General features: G+C 42.0%; 2 protein-coding genes across 3 annotated transcripts; both read right to left on the bottom strand.

Annotated features, from left to right (window-relative positions):
* Positions 1–13,632: 13,632 nt before the first annotated feature.
* On the bottom strand, positions 13,633–16,123 carry LOC307236331 (leukocyte cell-derived chemotaxin-2-like). Its single transcript, XM_080008706.1, has 4 exons — positions 16,049–16,123; positions 15,751–15,862; positions 14,383–14,534; positions 13,633–13,891 (listed from the first exon to the last, which is right to left on the bottom strand). Exons 1-4 carry the CDS (start codon positions 16,080–16,082, stop codon positions 13,719–13,721), a joined length of 471 nt encoding a protein of 156 aa, XP_079864832.1. The 5' UTR covers positions 16,083–16,123; the 3' UTR covers positions 13,633–13,718.
* A 1,536-nt stretch (positions 16,124–17,659) lies between these two features.
* On the bottom strand, positions 17,660–24,900 carry LOC307236142 (uncharacterized protein). Of its 2 annotated transcripts, none has more exons than XM_080008444.1 (4): positions 24,795–24,900; positions 22,705–22,765; positions 21,222–21,433; positions 17,660–17,944 (listed from the first exon to the last, which is right to left on the bottom strand). In XM_080008444.1, exons 2-4 carry the CDS (start codon positions 22,742–22,744, stop codon positions 17,888–17,890), a joined length of 309 nt encoding a protein of 102 aa, XP_079864570.1. In that variant the 5' UTR covers positions 22,745–22,765; positions 24,795–24,900; the 3' UTR covers positions 17,660–17,887. The 2 variants fall into 2 exon arrangements, with proteins under 2 accessions (XP_079864570.1, XP_079864571.1); XM_080008445.1 differs by having other exon boundaries at positions 21,222–21,430.
* Between the last annotated feature and the right edge of the window lie 1,755 nt (positions 24,901–26,655).

Below are 26,655 nucleotides of genomic sequence, written 5' to 3'. Positions count from 1 at the left end.
CATGAAGCAATGGAGGCAGGTGGCGAGGCGGAGGTGTTTTCAGTTGAAGTACTGGGTGGGGTCGATGGTCTCCTGGCACATCTGGACTTGCACGTGGGAGGTGACCACCGAGTGCACGCTCTGCACAGGCAGCATCCTGCCCGGCGGCTTGCCCCTCTTGACCGGGCGCGTCGTCATAAACGGGTTCACGTAGAACAGCTTTAACATTTTACGATCTGTTTGTGCATTTTAAAAGCATCGTGAGATAAACATTTGGATCGGGGGTAATTACAACAAAACAGTGAGTTCCCCTCTGGAGATTTACGATTCTATGAAATCTTCAAACATTTTGTAATAGGCCGTTAATGTTGCAATGATTTGTCCACAACAGGCCACAACAGCCATTCCATAGACTGGATTTTATGAGAGCTTACACATTAACTTCAAGGAAAAACACCTAATTTCTAGAATAGGCTGTTATAGAGTAGTATCAGCTGCACAGTTTGAGGAATGTGTTTGAACACGAACTTCGGAGCCCAGTAATAGATATGAACAGATTCTGGAAGGCTTTGATACCGACATAGACGAGGCACGATCACGAGTGTAAGATTAAGGCATGAGCTACAGGGCAGTGGGAAGATAAAGGCGGAACACGAGTGACACGAAACAGAACTTCTGTTACGACCGGAGCTAGGAGGGACCCAAACGCACGACACAGAGCGACGGGAGGCAGACGAAAGATGTTTATTAGCCCACACGGTGGAGATGGCGTGGGGGGGGACCCGGTCAGGTAGGGATGGAGCAGGGCAGGGCAGGGATGATGATGACCGGGAAGGAGGGGTCAAGGATCCGGGTGGAGAGACGGGGAACCGGGCTGGATGGAGAGGGACGGACAGACTTGGTCGACGAGAGGAGACAAGCAGGCTAGGGGAAGACGAAACAAGGAGACATAGTGTAAACTAGGAACTTGGAACAAGGGCTAGGAGCTAGGACTAGGCCAGTAGCAGTACAACTTGGGTAAGCTGGTTGACGGTCTGGCAATGAGTGACTGGGGAGCTGGAGAATAAATACTGTGTGGGTGATGAAGGTAATTGATCCTGGGTGTGTGAAATTGGCTTCAGGGAGGAACCGCAGATGGGTCAAGAGCGGCCTCTAGTGGTGCTGGGAGGCCGTGGGCCTAACAACTTCCATACGTCCAAAAGCTGCCTCGACCGGTTCTTACTGAGTCTACTCAGAGCAGTTTGTTGCTGGTTGAGGAAGAGTGGAGAAACATCCCTGCACCCAACCATCATGATGATTAATCGTCCAGGAGTCGCTCTGTGTGTTAATGGAGGATTAAGGAGAAAACTCAGTGTCATCAATTCACTGTTCGCTGGCTCTGATTCTGCTTTTCTGTGGAAAATGTTAATAAAATGTCATATACTGTGTAATATCATTTTATATTATATTTTACATTTTAATGACTCACTCCATCAGGTGGGTTAGAATGAATAAATCCACTTCATGGACTTCAAATTAATAAATTAGCAGCAGCATTTTGTTCATTGGGGTTTCTGCAGGATTATTTTGGCAATTACTTCGTCCACTAGGGAATGTATTTGGCATCAAACAAATCCAGCAGGAAGCAGATGCAGGCAGGTGTTTTATACAAAGCCCTGGTTGACACTTTTCCAAAATTTCAAGTTGAAAAAGTAATAATTTATTTTGTTCATGTTCTTGGCCTGTCTCTGTTATTTAAAGTAGTTTACACTGGAGCCGGACAAAGCTGCCAGGGTGTGTTAAGCTGAGTTGACATATTGGCAAATTCTGTGAAATCCAACCTAAAACAGCAACGATCGTCTGAAATTTTGATGATACCGGATCTTTTCCAATATCAAAAAATCATATTTTCCCAATCGCAGTCACATTGGGGCCAAAAAGCCATTTGGCATCCCTAAATTTGCTCAACGCTATTTTATTTTCTTATGCTTTTAATTCGATTTTATTATTTAATGCATTGCCTTTTGCTTGTTTGCTTTTTTAAATTGATATTATTTGATTACCATGTATTCATATAAATCACTTTGAGCTGCATATTGTGTATGGAAGGTGCTATACTATAATGTTATTAATATTATTATTACAGGGCAGTTCCGACATGTTGTCGTCCAAGTTAAATCCAGATCGGTCCATTATTGTTATTATCTTTTAGTAAAAAACTGTATTTTTTTATCATCGCTGCAATGCGCAAATGACGGTGCACACAGGTCACATGCAGCATTGCAGTCTAGTGATTGGTCAACAACCAAGATGGCGGCAGGTGGGACTGACGTCAGACTCTCGTGGATGTCATGGATCCGACGAACCCACAGACAATCTCAATAAGATTTGAATTCGGGGCAGTTCCAACATGGCGTCGTTCGAGTTCCCTCCAGATGGGTTCGGTATTGCGGAAGGAGTTTACGATCAACAATCACCACCTCAACAAGATGGCACCATGCATAGATGTATGTTACAACGAAGAAGTTGTGCACATGCGCAAGGTGACGGAGTACACCGATCACGTGAGTCAATAACCCAAACCTTACCAAGATGCTGTTAAGCACAGATATTGTCACGATTGGACTTTAACAAAAGGAATATATGACGCAAACTCTAACCCTACAGATTTACAAAGCGACAGGTTATTGTTTTATTTCTATTAACCTTTATAACAGTATGTTTGAAAAAAAATGGTTAAAGTATAACCACAAGACAATTGGATGAAACAAAGGGCAGTGTATTAAACAAAACAAATATATACGTTTCTGAGGACAACTGACGTGCACCAGAAGTTCTACAAAATAAAAACCCAATAACATCACTGTCATAATTTATAGACATTCCAGAGATATCAGTGTATACAATCAACCCGAATTGTAATTACTGGCAACAATAACTATAAGCAATTACAGAATACAAGGAACAAGTATTTATTGTTATTATTCATGTGTTTTTAAATACTCACATTCCTTTTATATTTTTGGGCTCCAGATGCCTCAAAGAAATCCAAATTCCAAGGCAGCAAATGGTCTTTAATGGTCAGCCACCTCCTCTCAAAAATAAAATAATAAAAAAAAATAAAAGACTAAAACACTTTCTGAAACCTTTGAACAAAACTTTCCAATAAGGACTACGAAAACTCTAAAAAAAAGGACTGGAAAAACACCAACAGAAGTTGCTGAAAAATCTCTGACAACATTTAATAGAGATGGAGATCCTTTAAATAAACCCGTTGATTCTCCACACATCTGGGTGTTAAGAGGATCATTTCATGAGGGTGATGCACGGTTTGGAGGCTCCAGGAACCTGCAGTGTTCAGGCGTCAGTTTGACAGCGGAACATAAGAGCGAGACCCAAAGTGTCTGGACATGGAGAGCATGCAACCTCCTGTAGATGATTTTTTGAGAGAAGGAAGTAGCTTTTATCAGGACATGAAAACGCCTGGTAGAATAAAAGACATTTTTTTTTAGGAATAAAGTATATTGCAAGATCTGAATTTCCAAGGCAACATACCTTCAGTAGGTCATTTGCATTAACGTAGGCTGAAGTGGTGACTCGCTGTATTGGTGGTGAAAATTATGACTTTGCAATAGGGAATATAGCCATGCCAATTGGTAAAGCCATTCAGAGATCACTGGTAAATAATGACTCATGCTTATTAATGAATACTGGCAATACACGTGCAGTTATTAGGCATGGATCATGTTAGGCGGCTGTAGATTCACACGCACGCAGTTGGACATTTGGGGTATGACTCACCCAGCAGCTTTGCGGCTTATTACAACAGCATTTACTCTGTCTACAGGCATTTCTGCAATGCTGCACACCCATTCAGTAAAAGCCAACCACTATTTGAAATCACTGGACTAAAAGCACAGACTGTTGACATAAAACGACACCAGCCAGTGAGTGAATACTGTACAGCATCCAGGTAGTAAAGAAATCTGCCAAAGACGACGTTGTCATTCTGTAAATAATGTTGCTGATAGAATTCGCCATGTAACAAATTCAAATATATGTTATTGTCGGCAATGCATTAGAGAATACAAGCTTTCAATGCCTGCCTTTAACACCGGCTCAACAAAAATAGCTTTGCCTAAAATTGAATGTCATTCATTCTAGTAATAGCCGTCACATGCATAAAGCAATTCCAATGGGCGACCTGTGTGAAACAGGAGATATTGAGGATAATGGAAACTGCTTCTTTAGAGCGTTTTCATTTGCATCGAGTGGAAACGAAAACAATCACAAACTAATTTGACTCGCAGTGGTCCAACTCATGGAGGAGAGCTCCTCCACCTGCATTAATAATCTCACACACGAGTACTCCTCTGGGGAAAGTTATTTGCCACCAACGAGATGTCTTTCAGTTTGGGCCGCAGAAGGCGAAACACGGGCCACAGCAAATCTGCTCGGTGTAGATATTTGAACACGTCGTCGTTCGAAAATGGTTCCAGTTCTGTGGACGTAAGTCACGATTGGCGAAATCCAAGTCAAAGTCATACAGACGGCGACAGCAACCAAAATGGTAAGAGTTCGTGGAAAGGACATCGAACTGCATGGATGCACCACCGCTGACAACACCAGGGCAATGAAACTCTGTCTCTGTGAATCCCGATTAAATAAGTAAAGGATGGCCAAAACGACACAACGGAACCCCTGACAACCCGACGCCAGGGTAACACTGTACAGAGATATATATAACACAGAAACTCCACGTCTAACTATGTCAGACGTGTCCATCCCAGATACTGTGACTGACATGAACCTCCAAGAGGAGGGACTGCTGGAAGCAATATAAAAATACACTTCACGTTTAACAGACACCTTCCACACTCGCGCCAAATTCCACCACTGTCAAAGGTAAGGGTGACCGACGCAATGCTTCCTACCAGACAAACATCAAACTAAACAATGACAGAACGCTTTCTGTTGCAGCAACGATGCCAATGTCTGTACTGCAGAAATACTTGGACAAGCACATGCTCACCGCTTTACTGCACGACGCCCATACCATAGAGGAACATTTACTTAAGGGTGGCTACTACCAAGTCACCTACACTGAGAACAGTTTGGTCACCAACATATTCAAAATTGACTTAGATGACACGGCAACAGCAACATAATGCTGAAAAAGTAAGTTCGTTAGTAGGTTAGTAAGTACGTTTCTACACATTACGTTACGACCAAGTCTTATGTGTCGCATTTTGGCCTCGTCTTGTTCCCTCCAACTACTGCTGAATAAAACATTCTACTTGCACTATTTGTCATGCTTTTTTCCTTCATTTGGACTTCTCTCCCATCCTTTCACCATAAATCGAAAAAAAATGTCAAAGTACCACAAGAAGACAATTGGATTAAACATATTAAACATATATATATATATGCAGTATATATATATATATATATATATATATATATATATATATATATATACAAATTTCTGAAGACAACTGCCAGAGTAAGTTCTACAAAATAAAATACCAATAATATCACAGAATTTATAGACATTCCAGAAATATCAATGTATACAGTGGTACCTCGACTTACGACTGCATCTACTTCCGACTAATCCAAGATACGAGCAGCGATAGTCACAAAAATTTGTATCGACTTGCGACCGACTGCTCCAAGATACGACCGTGGAAATTTGCAGTTGGTGCGTCGGCGGCCAGTCAGCAGCCAGTCAGCAGTCAGTCAGCAGTCAGTCAGCAGTCAATCAGCAGTCTGTCAGCAGTCAGTCAGCAGTCAGTCAGCGGTCAGTAAACAGTCAGTCAGCAGTCAGTCAGCAGTCAGTCAGCAGTCAGTCAGCGGTCAGTAAACAGTCAGTCAGCAGTCAGTCAGCAGTCAGTCAGCGGTCAGTCAGCAGTCAGTCAGCGGTCAGTCAGCAGTCAGTCAGCGGTCAGTCAGCGGTCAGTCAGTGGGCGACCTACATCGTGTGTGTACGTAGTTCATGGCTTATCGATATTTTTTGCATATTTACTGTGTTTGCGATATGTATTTTGTTTATTTTCACCCTTCATGATTTCATAATTTATATGGGAAAAATTGCTTCGACATACGATTGTTTTAACATACGACCGTTCTTACAGAACCAATTACAGTCGTAAGTCGAGGTACCACTGTACAATCTAGCTGAATTACTGGTAACAATATCAAAAACCAATTACATTATACAAGGAACATTTACTGTGTAGGTGTTTTGAACTACTTTCATTATAATTTTATTCATTTTATGTTTTTCCTGTAACCCACTAAACACAATTCATACCGTGATATATCCTCTACAATTACACTCAATTAAACCACTTACCTCAGTTTGTTTATTTATTTATAGGTTAACAAAATACATTATTATTGTGAAGGCAGTTTTCTGTTGATTTACAAAGTGCTATAACAGACCACAACAAAATAACATCTGCAGTCACAAAACACACCGTAACAGAAAACCAAAGCACAGCCGTCCATTGAACTTTGACGAAAGGCCTGTTACCCTGGACCCTGCATATTGTTGCCTGCAGCTATATTTATTATAATTGTTATTGTTATTATCATTATTTTTATTGTTATTATTATTATTATTATTATTATTATTATTATTATTATTATTATTTATATTTATATTGATAATAATAATAATAATAATAATAATAATAATAATAATAATAATAATAATAATAAAAACATGTTTTTATTCATGTAATGAATAAATGTAAATATGGCAGCATAAAGCCTGTTGAAAAGCATAACAGAGCCTTATTTCTATTCATTCTGTAACATTTTGCCTTTCTTTAGGTTTCACCTCTCACTTTTGGTTAAATAATAATAATAATAATAAAAAAATAATAATAATAATAAAAAAAATTATAATAATAATAATTATAATAATTTTATAGCCCCACAAATCCAATGTATTTTTTTTCCCAATCCCAACCAAAGGCAAAATAATATTCAGATTGACTATTGTCTGCTCTGTTACCAGCAGCTTTGAAAAACTAGTAAAATAATATGGAATATCATTAATGAACTTCTCTCACAATCCCTACTTGTTGGAGGAGCATCCAGCTGCAGCTGTCAGAAGATCACTTTTAAATAGAAGCTTTCTTTATGGCTGTCTTCCTCCACCTCCTCCTCCTGCTCCTCCTCCTCCTCCTCCCCTGTCTGCAGCAGAGAAGTATGATAAGAGCTTGAACAGAGGGACTGGGTGAGGAATGAAAGCCTTCACCTGGATTCACCAGCTCCGCCTCTGTCGGCGATGGCGGCAGCTGCAGGTGGTGGTGCTGGCGGCGCTGGTGGTGGTGTTGTGCACATTGTTTGGGAGAGAAGTTGTTATTCCCCCCAGGGACCTTGAACCTGCAGAGCAGAGCGGCTGTCCGGCTCACTGGCTGGGTGCTGCTGCCCTCCAGAGCCTCTGCAGGTGTCTAGCACAAGTTGAAAAGGTCATGTGCTGTTGTGACACATCGAACAGGGCTGCTTGTATTGTACTGTACATAGATCTACTGTTTACTTCTCCCTCCTTTTCAGATAAGGAACATTATATTTATTTTTTTATTATTTTATTAATTTGTTTGTTTGTTTGTTTGTTTGTTTATTTATTTTTTTGTTTTATTTAAGAATTTGCTGAATGTTATCCATCATTATTTTTTTGTTTTTCCTTGTTATTTACATCTTGTCATCGGAATTATTCCCAGGTATTGTCATGCATCTGATTAAGTTCCATAGATACCATCTACAATTTCATACATAACATTACATTTATTATATATGCTGTATCTTTGTGCAAATAAATGTATAAACCCCATGATTAAACAAAAAAGCTGTGTTATACCATTTTGACACAAAAAGGTTTACAGGTTTACCTGGGGTTTTTTTATAATCAAGGTAATTTTAGTTGATTGAGCCCAAGGTTTTTGTTTTTTTTTCCTGGTGCGTCACATTCCGCGTCACAAACACGTCGGAAAATGGCCGTCTCATGTTTCCAGTCTGATTGGGAATAAAACAGTAAAAGCAACATCAACATGAAACAAACATAAAACTGAAAGACTTGGGCAAAAAAAAGTTCTCTGAGCCGCTCAAAAAAATCAAACACCGCAGTAGAAGCTACGTGGAGTGTCCACGCCGCGGAGCGGAGACAGTCCTTGGGTTCGGAGACCGTGTCTATTACCAGGGTCATTTCACCGGGGTCTGAAATCCTGGTTTTTCCTTTCCCACTGGGGTATTATATGTCAACTGTGGCGTCCCCTGCTGGACCCTCACCTGGGATCTGTTAACTCTTGTCTACGTTCTCAAACAATAAAGGCGTCACTTGGGAAGCTCCCCGGGCAGGGCGTGGATCTTCACCCCGGGGGGGGGGGGGGCGGCGAACGGAGGAAGGCATCGCAGGGGGCCAAGCGGCTCCGTTTCGTGATCCCAAGCCCAGATTGAACCGACTAACCCCCGGTCTTTCCCTCCCTCTCTCTCTCTCTCTGCACCCGGAGCCTGCATTCTTTTGTTTGATCCAAACCTCCGTGGGGGAAGCCCTGGCCTTGGCCACCTTTCCTTTGTGTTAAGTCCCGATCAATATGCACCGACGCCAAATTCGTCAGTCGTTGAAGCGCCATTATTTCTGCCGATGCTTCCATGACGGACGATCCAACTTTCGTGACCGAATGACGCCTATCGGCCGAGTTACCAATACTGCCGTTAAATGTACTCACCTCCATGTTGCCAGGTTCACCAGCAAGAATCAAAATATCCCATCGTGCGTGACGTAATCAGATTAAAGAAATCATGTGTTGAAATCATGTTTTCATTGTTAGTCGTCAGGAATCGCCTCAATGGTCAAGCAGACACGAATGTTATGCGCTTCGTTTTTCCTTTTATTTTTGTTTGGACGTAAACATCGTCACAAGAGTTTATCTTTGTTGGTTTGAACGTCGTGTTTTGTGAGAGCTACCACTTCCGGTCCCGGTGACGTCTCTGCGTGTACGTTGCTGCTGCTGTTGTCGCTGCTGCTGCTGCTGCTGCTGCTGGTGTCGATGTTGCTGCTGCCGTTGTTGTTGTTTCTGTGGCTGTTGTTGCCGCTGTTGTTGTTTTCTGTTGCTGCTGCAGCTGCCACCGTGGTTGGAGTCGCTTTTGCTGTTGTTTTTGGTGTCTTTGTGGTCGCTTTTGTTGCGGCTGGTGTTTCAGGGGCGTTCTTTTGTAAGGACCGGCTGACAACTACGTTCTCTCTTTCTTTTTTGAATTTCTTTGTCAAGCGCATTGTGTTGCCCTGGTATGAAATGCGGTCTGGGAATGAAGTGTGCCTTGACTTGACTTGACTTGTGAGGAATAATGTGACTTTTGCGTGTTGAGAAATGACATTCCCTCGTCAGAAAGAACCATTTTGAAGAGAGGAGCCACCCAAACTCCTCCTTTGTTGACTGTTATTTCATTTATTCAAGTCAATTAGGATGATAAAATAAATCCATTGACTGGAGGTAGCGGTTTGTCTGTTGGTGTTCATTAAGTGTTGAGTCCAGTAGCCAATGTCAACGAAAATAACTCCTCCAAACTTAGTCTGGTTGATTATGCTTAATGTTTGATTTACTCAAATCAACGCCATTAGTTTGTCCCAACTAAATCAACATGGGAGTGGCGCCCTGACGAGACAATTATTAATTATTAATTATGAAATATTAAAGTAAAGGTGTTAACGCTGCACTAAAGACAAAACGAAAAGCTTCTCATGAAATATAAAGAATAACAATTTCATTTATTATGTGTTTGTTTATTTATTTATTTATTTAATATTTATTAAGCAAGCCAATCAGAGCGTGTGTCACACCGAGTTGTAATTATTCAGCTGAAGTTGATGCCGATGACTGTGCTCTTGCGACGCCGTTACCCTCTGTTAATTTAGTACGTTTTCCCCATTGGACTCCATTGAAGCCCAGTGAGAAGTTTCTCAAATCCAATCAATACGTTATTGCTACAAACAGTTCTCAATGATTTAAAGTTTCTTAACGCCTCGATTGTAAAAAAAAAAAAAGGGTTTTGTCGATGGCGTTTTACTCCATCCTTTAAAATCCAGCAGAACCTTCCCTGTGCGTTGGGCCCACTTACAAAAAGCGGTTGTTTTTTTTTGGCGCTGGTGACTGAAGTTAAGCTGTCCTCAACCCAAGACTCGGGTCCCGTCCTTCTTGTTGAAATACTCAGTGCACAAAAGGAAGTGTGGATGATTAAACACTTAAGTCGTCTCTGACCTTTCTTTGGCAAACTGAATTCTCAGCGTGTGTCTGTTTGGAGCATGCGGCGCCACATCTGCGGATCTGGATGCAGAATCAATACAACACAGCTTCTTTGTTAGGAAGCACTGTGACATTAGATGCAGCCGCGGCGTCGACTGTTCACGTGGAGGAACAACCATGTATTACATTCTGACGCCATTTATTCCACGGGAATAATTCTATTGCTACCTTGTCATTTGGGTTTAAACGGATTATATCTATATATATGTTGTTTTTTACCTCCACTGTAGTGGTACCTTCTAGCCACACGTTCAAATGCAATTTAAATTGCAAACTTTTTGCATACTTTTCCATGACAAAGCCACTTAGGCATAAAAATAAATAAATAAATAAATATATATATATATATATATATATATATATATATATATTGTGGGGAGAAAAAATATTACAATAAAAACCATTTTGCTGCAGCCTCTTGCAATACCTTGACCCCCACAAGGGGGCCTCAGAGTCCAATTCGGGAACTCCTGGTGTAGACCACATGGAGATAAATGTGATGCAGATCAAGCAGAACGTCCTGTGACTTTAGACCCTCTAAACCATCTGTGTTCGGCCCAGGAAGCTTGTTATACACATTGTTATACACATATGATCGAGGTACGGGAACTAAATGAGGAGACGTTTACCAGGACCAACCTGGTGACACAGTGCCTGCACAGCTGCCTCGCAGCAAGAAGGTGCTGCGTTCAGTTCCCGCCTGGGGTGCTGCTGGCACCATGCTCTGGTGTGTTGTCTCCCAATTAGGGGCTTCTCTGTGAGTTTGCATGTTGAATTGCTGATGATTAAAGACGCTGTTGGTACCAGGAAAGGTTCTGTCCTACTGAGACCGTGCAGGAGAAGGCGTGTGATCTGGCGCGGCAGGATTCTCACATCGCTGCTGAACAGGCTTTGACACTTTTGGTTTAAGCTTGTGGCTTTATTTGGATTATTTTCTATTCGATCTTGGTTGAGTTTTTTTTTTATTTTTTTTTTTTATCTCTTTTGAGTCAAGCAAAATTGGATAATGTGGAAGTAGTTTATTTCACTTTGCAGCGCCTCGCTACAGCTCTGAAACTATCTCCACGCTCCACACGGGTCGTTTATGAAAACTGCAAACCTATAGTAAAAAACTGTCTCACCTCGCTCCACAATCTATCTTGATAGTCCATTAATAAAGACTATAGAGACACCAGATGTCTGAGGTGTCAGTGGGATGTGATGCTGCCAGGTGATTGTTCACCTGTCGTGCTCAAAAAAAAAAAAAAAAAGTGCAGACTGGTGTTGCCTGCCATCTTTTTGACATCCTTCCAGTGAGGGATAGTCTGTACGCTGCCTCCCCTTGGTTTAATGTCCACTGGGGAGTAACTCAGCCTCTGCACTCAGCCCGCATCACACATCCATTGGAGGTGGTGAAACAGCACCGCCTTGGGGTGGAGTCCCATCACCGGCAGTTGTAACTGTCCCTTCTAGTCGACCTTCTTTCCTATTATCCTAACAATTTGTGTTCCGTTAACCCTCTCTCTCCGGTCAGGGTAAGGGAGGGGACAGGCATGGAGACTATTCCGACTGAAAATGGCCGTAAAGGACGGAGACGCCCTGAAGACGCGGGACCTTGTCCATGCAGGAGCCACACACGTTCGCTGTGGCTGCAACATGACAGCACCACCCACTGCTCCATCGTGCTGTCGTTAACCGCCGCGACCCACTGACGCCTCCACAAGAAGGCTGTAGTTCAACGCCGACTCTGTCGATATTTCACTCTGCTCTCGTCTGGTGAGGCAAGACTCTCACGAACCAACTCATCTTTTAAATGACTCGGTCGTCGGCGCCGACGCCGACTTTTTTTCCCCGGTCGCTGCCGACGCCCGAGTCATTTCGAAGATGAGTTGGGGACGGCGGCGACACGCGGGCTGAACTGAGACCCGAATGTGGAATGAAGAGAGAAGCAGAGAGGAATAAGAAAAGAGACCCGAGAGCCCCAAGCGGAGGAAGTGACACCCCGAACCAGATCGCCAATGAGGACCCCTGAGTCGGGCGTCACGCACGCGCAAGTTGCACCGACCGAATGAAATGAAGGGTGAGTCATTGCAGAAAGTCAGCAAATATTTCTCCACTCGTCCCTGGTAAAGGGCCGCATCTGTAAAAAAAAAATGAGTCAAGAATGAAAACAGCCGAGAGCCGTGAGTTAGGAGTGACTCATGCGCCCTCAGCCCAGTGACCGTAGACTCGGACCAGCAGCCACTAAAGCGTCCGGAAGTCGTTCATCCCCGACGGGAGGTGGCGACGGAGAGCGACGCGGCGTTTTGGGGGGGGCGTCGCCACCTCGGACACCTTGGGCGGAGTTCAACTTCGTTCTAATAAGCTGTGACGCGGGGCAGCGATGATGCATTTCCGCCGGGACCGTCCCTCATAGACCCTGGACAAACCCTCAACTCCGGTTCCTCCACAGTGGAGGAGGAGCTCATGCGTTAAGATGCGGCGCTATTCATGTACAGAGACGTGATTTTTTTGTTTTTTAAACGACACGGGGAAGAAGTTTCGGGAGGTGGTCGGGATCCCCCGGTGGGGTTGATTACATGACGTTAAAATGTTGCCTCACAGCAAGAGGGTCCTGGGTTCGATTCCTGCCTGGGGCGGGCCCAAATAGGAGCCTTTCTGTGTGGAGTTTGCATGTTCTCCCCGTGCTCACATGGGGTTTCCTCCACCTTACGTCAGTAAGGACCCCCACCAAAAACATGCACCCATCATCGTCTGACCAGCGATGGACACTCGTCACCAGGTCCCTGGGTGCGTCCACGAATGCTGCCCACTGCTCCTGGCTGCCCCTCCGGAGGAAGGACAAGCCAGGATGGGTTAACCGCAGAGGCCTCATTTCACCGGCCACCATCCATGTGTGTGCCTGCATTTGTTGTAGAGTGGTGTGCTGTGTGACAATTAAAGATTCTTCTTCTACTCGCAAATAGTTCGATTCAAAGCGTTTTCCCCGTGCAGTATTACCTGGCGTCACCGACCACAAATCACACGGTCACGACACAGGTGAGAGGTGACAGGCGTAACAGATAAAAACCTGACATGATTCATTAATTTCAAATGACTGAAAACTCTGCGCACATTAATGTGCTCATTACGCTGCCGTGGCAACCACTCAGCGACGAGTCGAATAGGAAACGCCCGCGAGCGATAACGCGGCTCCTGGCGCGAGCCCACTTGTCACGAATCTTCTTCTCGCGAACAGCAAATAACGAGCCGGAAGTGGGAAACACTTTTATGAGCTTGAAGGATTAGACGTCAGATTGAAGTTGTTCTTTCATAGCAGAGACGTTGATATGAAAAACACACTTGCTCACTTTAAACAGTCGTCATTTTTTGTTGTTGTTTATTTTGGAACAGAGCTGCAGCGCTGCCATTCACCCTCTGTATGATAAATGCATGGAGCGATGGAGGCAGGTGGAGAGGCGGGGGGTGTTTTCAGTTGAAGTACAGGGTGGGGTCGATGGTCTTGTCGCACATCTGGACGTGCACGTGGGAGTGGATCCCCGGGTACACACTCTGCATGGGTAGCATGGTGCCCAGTATCTCCCCCTTCAGGATCTTGCCCGACGTCTTCACCGGGTCCACGTAGAACAGCTTGAAGCACAGGCCTATAAAAAAATTATAATAAAATAAATAAAAAATAATTATATATATATATATATATATATATTCAAATAATTGGGATTAACTGTGTTGTTCAAGAGCTACCTGTTCAAATTCAACTCTGGGACATAAAAATTTCAGGTGGACAAGTTTATTTACCTCGACCCAACTGATGGAAACTCTCCTAATTCCCATTGTATTTATTGCGACATTTCTAACACTGGTATAAAATTCCCTTAAAATGTCAATGGACAGGATTACGTTTTTTACCTCTATAATTAACAGTATGTCTGACGAACACTAGAGAAGGAGAGTTGTGTCTGCACTTGCCAGATCGTGTGCAATGTTGAAATTCAGTTTATTTTCCAGTCATCATTTGACTCACGTCTTATGTTGCGATCAAATTCCAGTTTTTCAAATGAGTGAAACCGGAGAGGAGCCTGTTGCTCACGTAAACAGTTTGGGCCCTAAATGTGGGAAATGGACGGAGCCATACCTTCTCCACGGAGGTTGATGCCGCTGTTGATGGCCGCCTTGGCCGGGTCGGTGTAGACGATCACCTTTCCGTGCAGTGTGACGTCCAGCGGAGCGTACACCGTGTCCCCGTCGCCGCAGACGATGTCCAGGCCCTTGTGTGTGCGGCCGCCCCTGGACGGAAAATCATCTTAAATAAGCAGGCGAATGTGGCAACGAATACGGCATTTAGTGGGGTTCATTCCAACGAGTAGAAACGGGAGAAAGAATTCTCATTCTCTCTCATTTTCTCTCAAAATGCGCTGCGTCTGAGGTTTGCATCACAAAATATTATTTTTTGATGTGAAAATCAGATGCAGTTCATCCCATGGCCACTAAGAGGAAGATCTCACTGTCGGATGAGGAATTAAATGAGAAGGAGGCTTTACTGAGATTTGAAGGAAATCCAAATAGATCCAAATAGACTGTGCACAAATTGGAATAAAACCCGGGAACAATTTTAAAGATTATGATTACATGTCAGTTTGGGGGGGAAAAGGGTGAAACAAGTAAGTACTTTTAGCTGCCTTCGTTACTTTTTTCCCTTATCGGTAATTTGGGAAACAGCGGTCACGTGTTGTTTATCAACATTGCACGTGTCGCATGTCATAATTGCACCAAATTGGACACTGCACGCCATTGGGTCCCCGGCGACACACCCACCTAGTGTGACGATCAGATGAACGGTGGTCGAGATAATCGAAGGACATACAGACAGAAGGACACACAGACGGACGGACAGACAGACGGACAGACAGACAGACAGTTCTGTTATTTGGGGAAGTAAGGTTGAATTGTTCCTGTTCCCAGCTCACTCACTCACAGAGCTCTGTGTGTTTACCAAGACAAAGTGCAACGCATCAAAATCAACGCGTGAGTTGAGTAAAACATGAGCTTCCAGTGCAATGAATACAATTATGTCCTTTTTTTTTAAGACACTGAGAATTATCTATGTAATAAAATTATGAGCTTTATTGAGTAGGATAAACACAATCATTTCATGAAAAGTTTTTGGTGCAAAGAATATGTAAAAATCACAATACTGGATATTGAAAATAACACTTATAATACTAAAACAAATGATAATATTTATAATAATTATTATTGTTGTTATAAGTATAATTATAATAATTATAAAAAATAATTGATAAATACAAAATGGAAATTATCAACTTGAAATTTAGAAATTAAAATGTAAAATTTAAATTGAGGAAACCTAAAAAAAAAAAGTCGATAGGTTTAACAAATTCAAGCATTTCTTTTACGTTAATCCAATGACCCAATACAATGATCTCTGCTGTCTAAACATATCAACAGTCGTTGTTCTGATGGGTGAATGTGCTGGTCGTACCGTCCGGCACCGTACTGGCCCTGTCCCCAAATGTCCTGGGTCCTTCTCCTGTTGCTGGGGTTCCCACTGCAGAGCTGCCCAAACTGGATGCCCTCACACACACACAGTGCGGCTGAACACACACACACACACACACACACACACACACACACACACACACACACACACACACAGACACACACACACACAGTCAGATACTGGGTCACAATGCTTTGAGGGGATATAGCAGTGAGATGTTTGCATTATTTAATAAGATAAAATATTTAATTTAAAAGTTGCGTTGAAGTGCTGTACGTACCCAACAGTAGCGTGCTGATCAGGACCCTCTTCATTCTGCCGTCGATCCGGAGCTGCTTGAGTTCGACTTCTTCACTTCCCCAACAAAGCTTCCTCTGGCTGGAGCAAATCTGCTGCTTTATAGGGAGGCTGGCCAACAGACTTCCTGGAATCCATCATCTTACCACCTGTGATGACCCCTTTTTCTTCGCTCTTGCAACAGGACAAAAACTCCATGTACTCTAAACTGTTTGCACACTGATATTTGGCGTGCTGCGACCTCAGCCGCTCAGATTCGAACCTGTGGTTTTTACCCTTGATTTCCCAAATGTTGTTTACTTACCTTTTTTTCTTCACTTTTTTGAGCACTTAAAAAAAGAACTACACCCGTCTGATCGGCTGAGGTAGGGCGGGCCAAAACTTTGCTGTCCAAACTATGACAGGAAGAGGCCACGTGCCCAACTGCTGTACCAGTTTTTCTGGACCTCGTTAACTCTGTTTTTTCGATACATGTTGTTGTCCAATGTTTGTTTTTCCACGTACATATTGTTGTTTGTTTCTATGTTTATGTTTTTCCGTGTACATGTTTTTTTTCTATGTTTATAATAATTATAATTATTATTATTATGATTCTATGTTTTTTTGTAATGTAATTGTATATAATAATAATAAATTATTCTCTATAACATTTTCTATGTTCACTTGATTTATTTATTGAAAGACTCCATTTACAGCAACCATCAAACTGTGCTGATGCCAACGGGAGACAAGAGGATCGTTTGAAAAGATTCAGAATGCATTAAAGTGGAGTTTCAAAAACATCATTTACCCGAATGTGACTTACAATAATTAAGTACCCATCTGGAGCAATTGGGGGGTTCAGTGTCTTGCTCAAGGACCCCACACCACACAGCAGGAGGAGCTGAGGATCAAACCGACAACCTTCGGGTTACCAGATGTCCCGCTGTTGCTAAACCCAGTTGGAGAAAATGACACACACACACACACACACACACACACACGCACACGCACACGCACACGCACACGCACACGCACACGCACACACACACACACACATACACACACACACACACACACACACAGCTGTTGAATAGCCAGTGGCTAAAATAGATCAAAATCTGTGGCCGCATTCTCCACAGAGAATGAAAAACAAACAGTGAGAATGCCTCTTTCTCCTGCAGGGCTGCTCTATATTGTTTCCGTGTCATCTCACTGGTCTGATGCACGTACACAAGAAGGAAGCTGCTGAATAGTATGCATACTTTATTCGCAATCCTGGTGTGATTTAGATGTTAATTTCTCAGATTTTAGGAAAGAATTTGAGGAGGTGGCTACATAAGTGGTGTGTTTATGTTAATTGCAAGCAGTTTTTTTTTATATTCTAATAAAGAATCAAATACATTGACATAAATTCATAAATATATCAATTATCTTTGAAGAACGATCCGCATGTGACATCATCAAGCCGGCTGGGTTCTGCATCCTCTTGATTTACTGGTTTTCAATGGGGACAGGAAGTGTTCAGACCAACAAACCTTTTTGTTTTGCCACAAAAAGGGTTTATTAGGAAAGCAGAACATGGCAAAGAGGAAATGCCGAAAGAAAAGACATGAACAACAAAGAAAAAGCATTCACTGTGGCGGGTTTTAAAAGGGTTACTGTGGAACATTACGACCAAGTCACACCATGAACCCAATGCATTGAAACAAGCCCATTGTTAACAAAGACGGTGAAAAACACGGACGCAGCGAAAATCGAACAAAATACACCACGCCATTAAAACAGAAGAGTTCAAATTCTGAGATTACTACTTGAATGAAATATCTAACTGGCAGTGTTGTCACCCAGCCTCCTCCTCGCCCCCCTCCTCCTCCTGGACATCGGGCTCTTTGATCAGCTGAAAGTAAAAATAAAAAATAAAACAAAACCTTATTGTTGTGGGTGGATAATAGATGAGATGAACAAAGAAAAAAATAAATTGTTTCTTTAAGATTTGTCCGTGTGCAAACACAGAACGCTTGGACCGGGATGTTTAGTGGCAGTTGCTAGACCATTATTTGTTCTTTATGATGTATTATTTGTTATTTAGTATTCATTATTTGGTCTTTATTTTCTATTATTTATTATTTAGTATTTATTATTTGTTCTTTATTATGTATTGTTTGTTATTTAATGTTCATTTTTTGTTCTTAAGATGTATTATTTGTTATTTAGTATTTATTATTTGTTCTTTATGATGTATTTTTTGTTATTTAGTATTTAGCTGTGGCCACCCCTAACGGGAGCAGCCGAAAGGAGAAGAAGATTCATTATCTGTTATTTAGGATGTATTATCTGTTATTTAATGTTCATTTTTTGTTCTTAAGATGAATTATTTGTTATTTAGGATTTATTATTTGTTCTTTATTTTGTATTATTTATTATTTGGTATTTATTACTTGTTCTTTATTATGTACTTTTTGTTGTTTGGTATTTAGCTGTGGCCACCCCTAACCGGAGCAGCCGAAAGAAGAAGAAGAAGATTCATTATTTGTTCTTTATGATTTATTATTTGTTCTTTATTGTGTATAATTTGTTATTTAGTGTTCATCTTCTGTTCTTTATGATGTGTAATTTGTTATTTAGGATTCGTTATTTGTTCTATATGAAGGATTATTTATTACTCATGTTGCACATTTGTCCCAGGACATTGTCAGCCATCTCGTGCAGTCTGGCTGCCCACTTGTCAACCACTTTTCCTTTGTATAAAAATGTATAATAAGCGCGGTCCTCCGTCAAATGACTTACCCCGGTGCATTGGGAAACAAGTGGGAATATTTAAATATGGATTCTAACTATAAACATCATTATCCCTCACTTATAAGACCATTACATTTCGGCAAACCATATTGTCAGTCTTGGCCACCACTTCAAAAAGTTAGCTTTGGGTCATGTCGGATACCAAACACCACAATGTCGCTTCATTCAATATGGAGGCCTCTGTCTCTGTCTCCACCGGGACACTCTGCACGGCCATTTCTTTCTCACGGCGGGTCCAGAATGCCATTCTAGCCTACCACTATTTAATACGCCTAATTAATATTTGGTGTGTTCTAAACCATAGTATGCTCACATATTTACCAAAAGTCCCAGGGTGACGTACTACATCCATGGAAATATCGCAGTGTGCAAACCCTGCACTGGTGACAATATCCCACAATGCACTGGGAGGAGGAGGTCTCACTTTTTGTTGGTTTGGAGGTTATGTTGCCAGGTTTTAGATGCTTTGTTTTGTTAGTTCAACATTATGAATGTTTTGCTTGATAAGACGGACAAGCTGGGTTGGAACAGCCCGTTGGGGCTCTTCCTCATCACTTTGTTGATTTTGGCCGGGAGCTCCATCGCCTTCTTCCCTCGGCTGGAACTGTGAATGAATCAATTGTAAAAAAAATGGGGCCAAAGTTGCGCTGCTACTTCCTTAAAAGGTAGTGGTTGCTGGTGAAGCCAGTGTTGTTTTAATGAGGATTTAACATCTTGTTTTGGAACCCAGTGGGAGGAAAAGCCATCAGGACTTGTGAAGCAAGAGTGGAGCTCTGCTGCCTTGTTGAAATTCCTGCTGGTCACCACGAGGTGAGAGTATTCCACCAAAATAAATTTACTGATCCCTTAAACGTGACCGTTATCAACTGAAAACATGCTGTCCGAAGGGTCTTAAACACAAAGCACCTGGGGGACCGCATTGAACATTGAAGGGGGAAAAAAAAAGTATCATGTTTGTTTTTTGTTCCTTTTTTACACCTTGCATTGAATTTCCTGATAATACCTAGTTAAAAAACAAATAAACAACTTCATATCGTAGAAAAAAAAAACGTTTGTTATATACTATTTAAATCTGGAAACATTGAGTAAAATCGCATGGATTAAATAAGAATTATGATTTTAAAAATGAATTTCAGGGTCATGTTTAACACAGTATCGTAAACATGGAGCAGACCACATTAAATGATGTCATGGGCCTCATGTGGCCCCCGGGGCTGTTGTTTGACACCCCGGTACCAACCTTACAGAAACTCCCAAAGTCACACAGATTAGAGGTAAGATAGTGAATAATTTAAAGTGTTTCATCTGAATGGGAACATACTGTATATTGTCAGTGTTTTTTATTCACTGAAAATATATGAAATTTAGGATAAAATGAAAAAAGCCTGTTTCAAAATCGTGCATTTCCCACTGTGCATCTGTTCTGTTGATGATGTATGGCACACGGTTGTACCATTTAATACACCAGTGGACCAACTAGTCACTTTTTAGAACTGACTAGTTCTTATATTCTTGTTACTAGTTGCTATTCCAACAGTTACCAGTAATTATGTTTACTAGTTAAAACGTATTAGGTACTTGTACATTCCCATTGTTACTAGTATCTATTCCCATTGTTACTAGTATCTATTCCCATTGTTACCAGTATCTATTCCCACTGGTACTAGTCTCTATTCCCATTGTTACCAGTATATATTCCCATTGGTCCTAGTATATATTCCTATTGTTACTAGTATATATTCCCTTTGTTACTAGTATATATCCCCATTGTTACTAGAATATATTCCCATTGTAACTAGTATCTATTGCCATTGGGACTAGTATCTATTCCCATTGTTACCAGTATCTATTCCCACTGGTACTAGTCTCTATTCCGATTGTTACCAGTATATATTCCCATTGGTACTAGTATCTATTCCAATTATTACTAGTATCTATTCCCATTGTTACCAGTATCTATTCCCATTGGTACTAGAATCTATTCCCATTATTACTAGTATCTATTCCCATTGTTACTAGTATCTATTACCATTGTTACTAGTATCTATTTCCATTCCCATTTAAATTAAACTATCAACAAGCTGTTTTGACTACTAATTTCTCATGATGGGTAAGAAATACATTGAAGGCACTAGTCACTCATGAATAAGTGCTATTACTCAAGTAATGGTGACTAGTAACATTGCAATAGTTACTATTAACAATGGGAATAGTTAGTAGTATCTAATAAATAAGTACTACTACCTTGTACATTTTGACTAGTAAAACTAAAATAGTTACTAGTAACTGTTGGAATAGCACCTGGTAACTAAGATATATTTGTTGTATGAAGTGTTAACACGGCTTCCATAGTAATGTCAACGCTGGGAACGTACCGCGGCCTCCTTCCGGGCCCTGCGGGCCGGGCTGAGCGGCACCTTGAACACAGACCCGTCTCCATCGCTGCTCCCTCTGCTCTTCCTCCGTCTGTAGCAGAACCACCAGGTGGTTCCGACCACGGCCAGCGCGGTCATCAGAACCCCGGCTGAGACTGAGGAACACCAAACACCAAGGAGGGTGAAGGGATCCTCCTCACTCCACCCATCTCCTTAGAAAAAGTAAGTGAGTTTTTCCGTCAAAGGAGGGCCCTTTGGGTCCACAGCATTTAATCCCCTCTATTAAACACAATCATCTGCCAAGCTAAACTATTGGTAATTATTTAAAGTTCATTATTAACCCACTATATAGGAAAAAAAAAGTCATAACTTTTTTCAAAAGACTGCTTTTATTTCCATGTCCGTAAATCGAGTCAGGAAAGTTGCATCACAAATATTACAGAATAAAAGATGTACGACACAATGTAGTTATTTTGAGAAGTAAATCTGTTTCCCCATCCACACAGCACAGAATATTAATAAAATACAAAACTTTATTTTGAATCAAAATGTGATCATTTATTTGCGTCCCTCAGTTTCGGCTCGATTCCAAGGCTGGTAAATTAGGATATTATTTATGATGGGAAATTTGATGTTTAATCATCTATTATGGGGTCTGTCAAGCATAACCCATCCATGTAGTAATGCATGAGTGTAATGGATGATAAGAATAAGGCTTTTGTGCCTGGGGTGGAAATGATTTTTCTGGGAAGTTTAACATGTACATTCGAAGATCAAATGTAAAAAAAAAAATGCAATTCAACCAAATATAAATATTCCTTGTTATTAAAAATTCTGAAAATAGAAAGGCCGAATGGCCCCGTTCTGATGGAATGACTCAAATTAACGTTAATTTCCCTGGTTAAACTACGCACCCGACCAGGAGTTTGGATTGTGGTTCCTCTTGAGTTTACAATTGTTTTAAAGTCAGTTTCTTGTGGTGGAAAGAATCTTATGTACACCCACTTTGCGCTTGTATTTAAGTACATTTTCAACTATCTGTACGAATTGAAGTATATTCAGTTTTACTTAATAGGCACTTTATGCGTTATTATAGGTTCAGGGCACGATATGACAAGAATGTTCACTTTCAATACTTACTGTAAGAGCATGTACTTACCGTATATACTTTTACTTTAGAATTACAGTAATGTCAATGTGGTACTTTCCTTTCCGCTAGGGTCATTTTGAGGGAATTTTGTACTTTTACAGTTCTGAGTACATCTTCTACCACTATCTCACTTTCTGTGTATGAGTCAGTGTAAAGTTCTGTCAGATTTTTAGGAGCCCACATTGTCCGTCAGATTGCCTTTTATCAACTAAAGGGAAGAAGAGCTGCCTCGTCAGCTCTACCCGGCCTTTTACATTTAATGAGGACAAAAAAAAACAAACACAGGTGAAACAGACGGTTGCTCTCGTCCTCTGGTAATCAGCCTTTTCTTACCTTGATCCCAGACCGGCTCCTGTGCCTCCAGTGACTCCATCGACTGCGTCCAGGTCAACGGCTAAACACAGAATGACATGAGATGAGATGAGATCTCTGAGGCTTGTTGTTGTGTCCTCTGCTGCTGCAGGAGCTGATGCATGTGTTGATGTTTCCATCCCCAGCCGCGACAGCCAGCTCTATCTATCAATCTCTCTATCTATCAATCTCTCTATCTCTTTATCTCTCTATCTATCTATATATATATCATTCTTTCTACAATGCTCCACTAGATGACAGTATAAACCTTGTTTCCAGTGTTTTACGTCCAGTTTGACACCATCACTGTTGTGCAATTAATGTCAATTATTGTTTATTGTTAGATGTGATTTAGTCAGCCGCGACGTGACTATTCAAACGGAGGGGTATGTTCCCCCCCTCAGATTTGGCCAGGTTTTAGATTTAGCTTCCTCTGTATTCATTGACATTTAACTAGGTCCATTTCGTTTTATCAATCCCCAAAAAACATAGTAAGGTAACTATATTCACTCAATATTATTCTTATATCCAATATGTGATAAATACCTCCCCCACTTTTTTGTTTCCCACTTGGTTCAGTCCTTTCTTCCACAACAAAGATGTTTTTAGATGACACTCGAGATGTTAAACCATCTCTGGCGGTAGATGGAGAAATTACTTATTCAACCGCAAGAAGTTGTACATGTGCGAAGGTCGGCTCCCGCTACACTCGACGCCTAGATATGATCCACAATTTTAGCTTTCTTAATTTATCTGAGAGACAACATGAAAAAAAAGTTACGACGTGCCAAAATGTGTGCGTATGAAATATATTTTGTTGTCAACGTCCCCGAAATAATTGCCACAGAAAATGGAAAATTTGACATTGGTATATCCCTCTGTGCCCTCTCGGTTATTTTATCCAGGTTGCCCCCGGATTAAGTTCGATCTTCCATACCTTCCGACCTCCATATCGTTATTGTACGTGATCCAGTGAGGCGTAGTTTGGGGAGCTAGTTGTGTCAGACAACCCGGCCTCGCCACCCGCTTCCACGCCTATATATGGGCCGGCCTATTGAAACAGCCAATCCCTTTTGCCCCAGCTGCTTTGCTTGCTCCGCTCCCTCCACCTCCCCTGCATCCTCCTGAGCTCATCAATCCTATTTCAAGCCCAAACTCAAATGACACTGAATCAATAAATATCATATTAAATCAAACCCATGTCTTAGTAAATAAATGAAACACCGGTGGACTTACACTTATAATCATTTTGCGGGGGGGACCCTCCAGAACCTCCTAAAGGTCCCCGTGGGGGTCCCCGGACCCTACATTGAGAACCACCGGTCCATGTGTAGGTGACGGTAACACTGTGACGTTCCGATGCTCTCAAGTCACTCTCCCGTACCTCTCGGTTTCATTTAGAAAAGCTGTTTTTTTTTTGTTCTTTCTTACCGCTTAGGAACCATTCACGCGGTTAGCGTCCCCCTGTATTATCTGGGAACAGAAACGACAGCCCACTGAGGGAAAACAGCCGGTAACTCAAGGGTCAAGAGAAGAGAAAACATGCCACGGCAACTCAACGATCCTGCAGAAGCTTGGATCAGGATCTCATCATGGCTGCACAGGATGACACACCAGGTCCTGGGTCAATCTAGTACCGACGCAATTTGTACAGGACTTCAGATCTGTTCAGACATCAGATCATGAGCTTTACCTCATTGATGTTTTTAAGGCCAAAACAATGTACTTGTAATTATGATTTATACCATATACAGTACACCCATGAACACGCATTTGAATATTCTGTATATTTTTATATATTATTACATTTCTGTTTTGTATTTTTCATCTATTTGTGTATATTTGGCTATTTCTATTTCTATTTTATTTTATTTTTTGCTTTCCTTTTTTTATTCTATATTGTTTTATTTTTAATTTTTTTACAGACTGTCAAAGCTTTTTTTTTTTTTTTTTTTAATGGTAATCGTCTGTAGAGAAACGCACCAATCCTCACTCACAAATTACAAATTCCTCGTTGGGCCGACAGGTGAATGCACTTGGTGGATTAAACTCATTCTAATTAAGATTCTTACCTGGTCAGTATTCCTGCTGTAGAATGTCTGGGTAGAATGCCCAGGTTGTCGTTGTAGTAGTAGTATTGCCGTCGTGGTGTTATTGCACTACTGCTCCAGGTCGGCGGGACTCTGAGCTGTCACGGGCGCCACTCGCCAGTCAGGCCTGGCCCAGTGAGCCACCACGATAGTCCTTATCAGAGGATTCCAGTTGGCCAGCAAAAGGCGGGACGGGAGCCTTAAAACTCCTCATAATGCATCCACTATTAGTTTATCTGGCAAGAGGAATAAATAACATTGTGTTCCTCCAGTGAGGAGGCTCATATGGCAAGCTGTTTTAAGGCTTTGTAAAAGTTACTAGTACAGAACTTATATTTGTGTTGCTATTCTAACGGTTACTAGAAACTATTTTAGTTTTGCTAGTCAAAATGTATTAGGTACTAGTACTTTTTTATTAGATACTAGTGACTTTTCCCATTGCTACTAGTAGCTATTATGATGTTTCCAGTAACAAATTGGATAATTTCATTGAATCCTATGTGGCTCCATGTTTCAGATCTTTTCCTCCGATTAGTATCTATTCCAATTATTACTAGTATCTATTCCCATTATTACTAGTATCTTTTCCCATTATTACTAGTATCTATTCCCATTGTTACGAGTATCAATGGAAATACTGCAGACTATAACAAACTACAAGAGCAGCTCCTCCCCAGCCATGAGTGTCGACGCCTCGCTAGCCAACGAACTGAACTCCTTTTATGTCTAGCAACAGCACTGCTAGCTCGCGGGCTAATTAGAGTTACACTGCTGGGGATGAGCGTGCACTCTCAGTGTCTGAGCATGACGTCAGGAGGGCTCTGATGCGGGTGAACACCAGGAAAGCTGCGGGCCCAGATGGCATATCTGGGCGAGTACTGAAGACCTGTGCTCACCAGCTAGGCCCGGTGTTCACTACAATATTCAACATCTCCCTGGCTGAATCAGTGGTCCGGTCCTGCTTCAAGAGGTCCACTGTCGTTCTTGTCCCGAAGATCGCCTCTCCAACCTGCCTGAATGACTACCGTCCGGTGGCCCTCACTTCGGTTGTCATGAAGTGTTTCGAGAGGCTGATTAAGGATTATATCTGCGCCTCCCTCCCCCACACCTTGGACCCGTTGCAGTTTGCGTACCAGCAGAACAGATCCACGGATGACGCGGTCTCCCAGGTACTGCACACCACGCTCACGCACCTAGATGGTTGGAACCAGAGGCGATAGTGGCGCCGCCCCTAGCGGTCGCCTGCGCCGGCGCTCCGGTTACTTTCTTACTCTTTAGTATTTTTTTCCTTTTTTTATCACGATGTTCGCCAGAAAAACATCAACAATTAACTCATACGGCCGCGATGCACTCATGGATATAAAAATTTCCCTAAACGAACAACTTTGGGACTTTTTATCCGTGGGAGCAGAGTGGCCGACGGAAATCCTACGCGGGAACACTCGCAACAACAACTACAACAACAAAAATGGAGTCGCTGTTCCACGAGCCGGCCCACGGAGGAAGCACCGAGGTAAACGAGACGGCATTCGGGTCAGAATGAGGACGCAACCTTACCGTCCACCTCTGCCAAGCATCCTTCTTGCTAACGTCCAGTCCCTGGAGAACAAGATGGATGAACTTCGAGCGAGGATTCAATTCCAGCGTGACACGAGGAACTGTTGCGTCCTCTGCCTGACGGAAACATGGCTGAACCCACTGGTGCCGGATGAAGCCATACGTCCAGCCGAGGCCTTCTCCGTGTTCCGCGGCGACAGAACGGGAGAGTCGGGGAAATCCAAAGGTGGAGGCGTCTGCCTAATGGTAAACAACCGCTGGTGTAACGCCAACAACACCAAATTCC

Source organism: Zeus faber (assembly GCF_960531495.2).
Source record: "Zeus faber genome assembly, chromosome: 10".
Lineage (NCBI taxonomy): Eukaryota > Metazoa > Chordata > Actinopteri > Zeiformes > Zeidae > Zeus > Zeus faber.
Note: the sequence above shows the minus strand (reverse complement) of the source record. Positions and strands in the feature narration are given on the sequence as shown.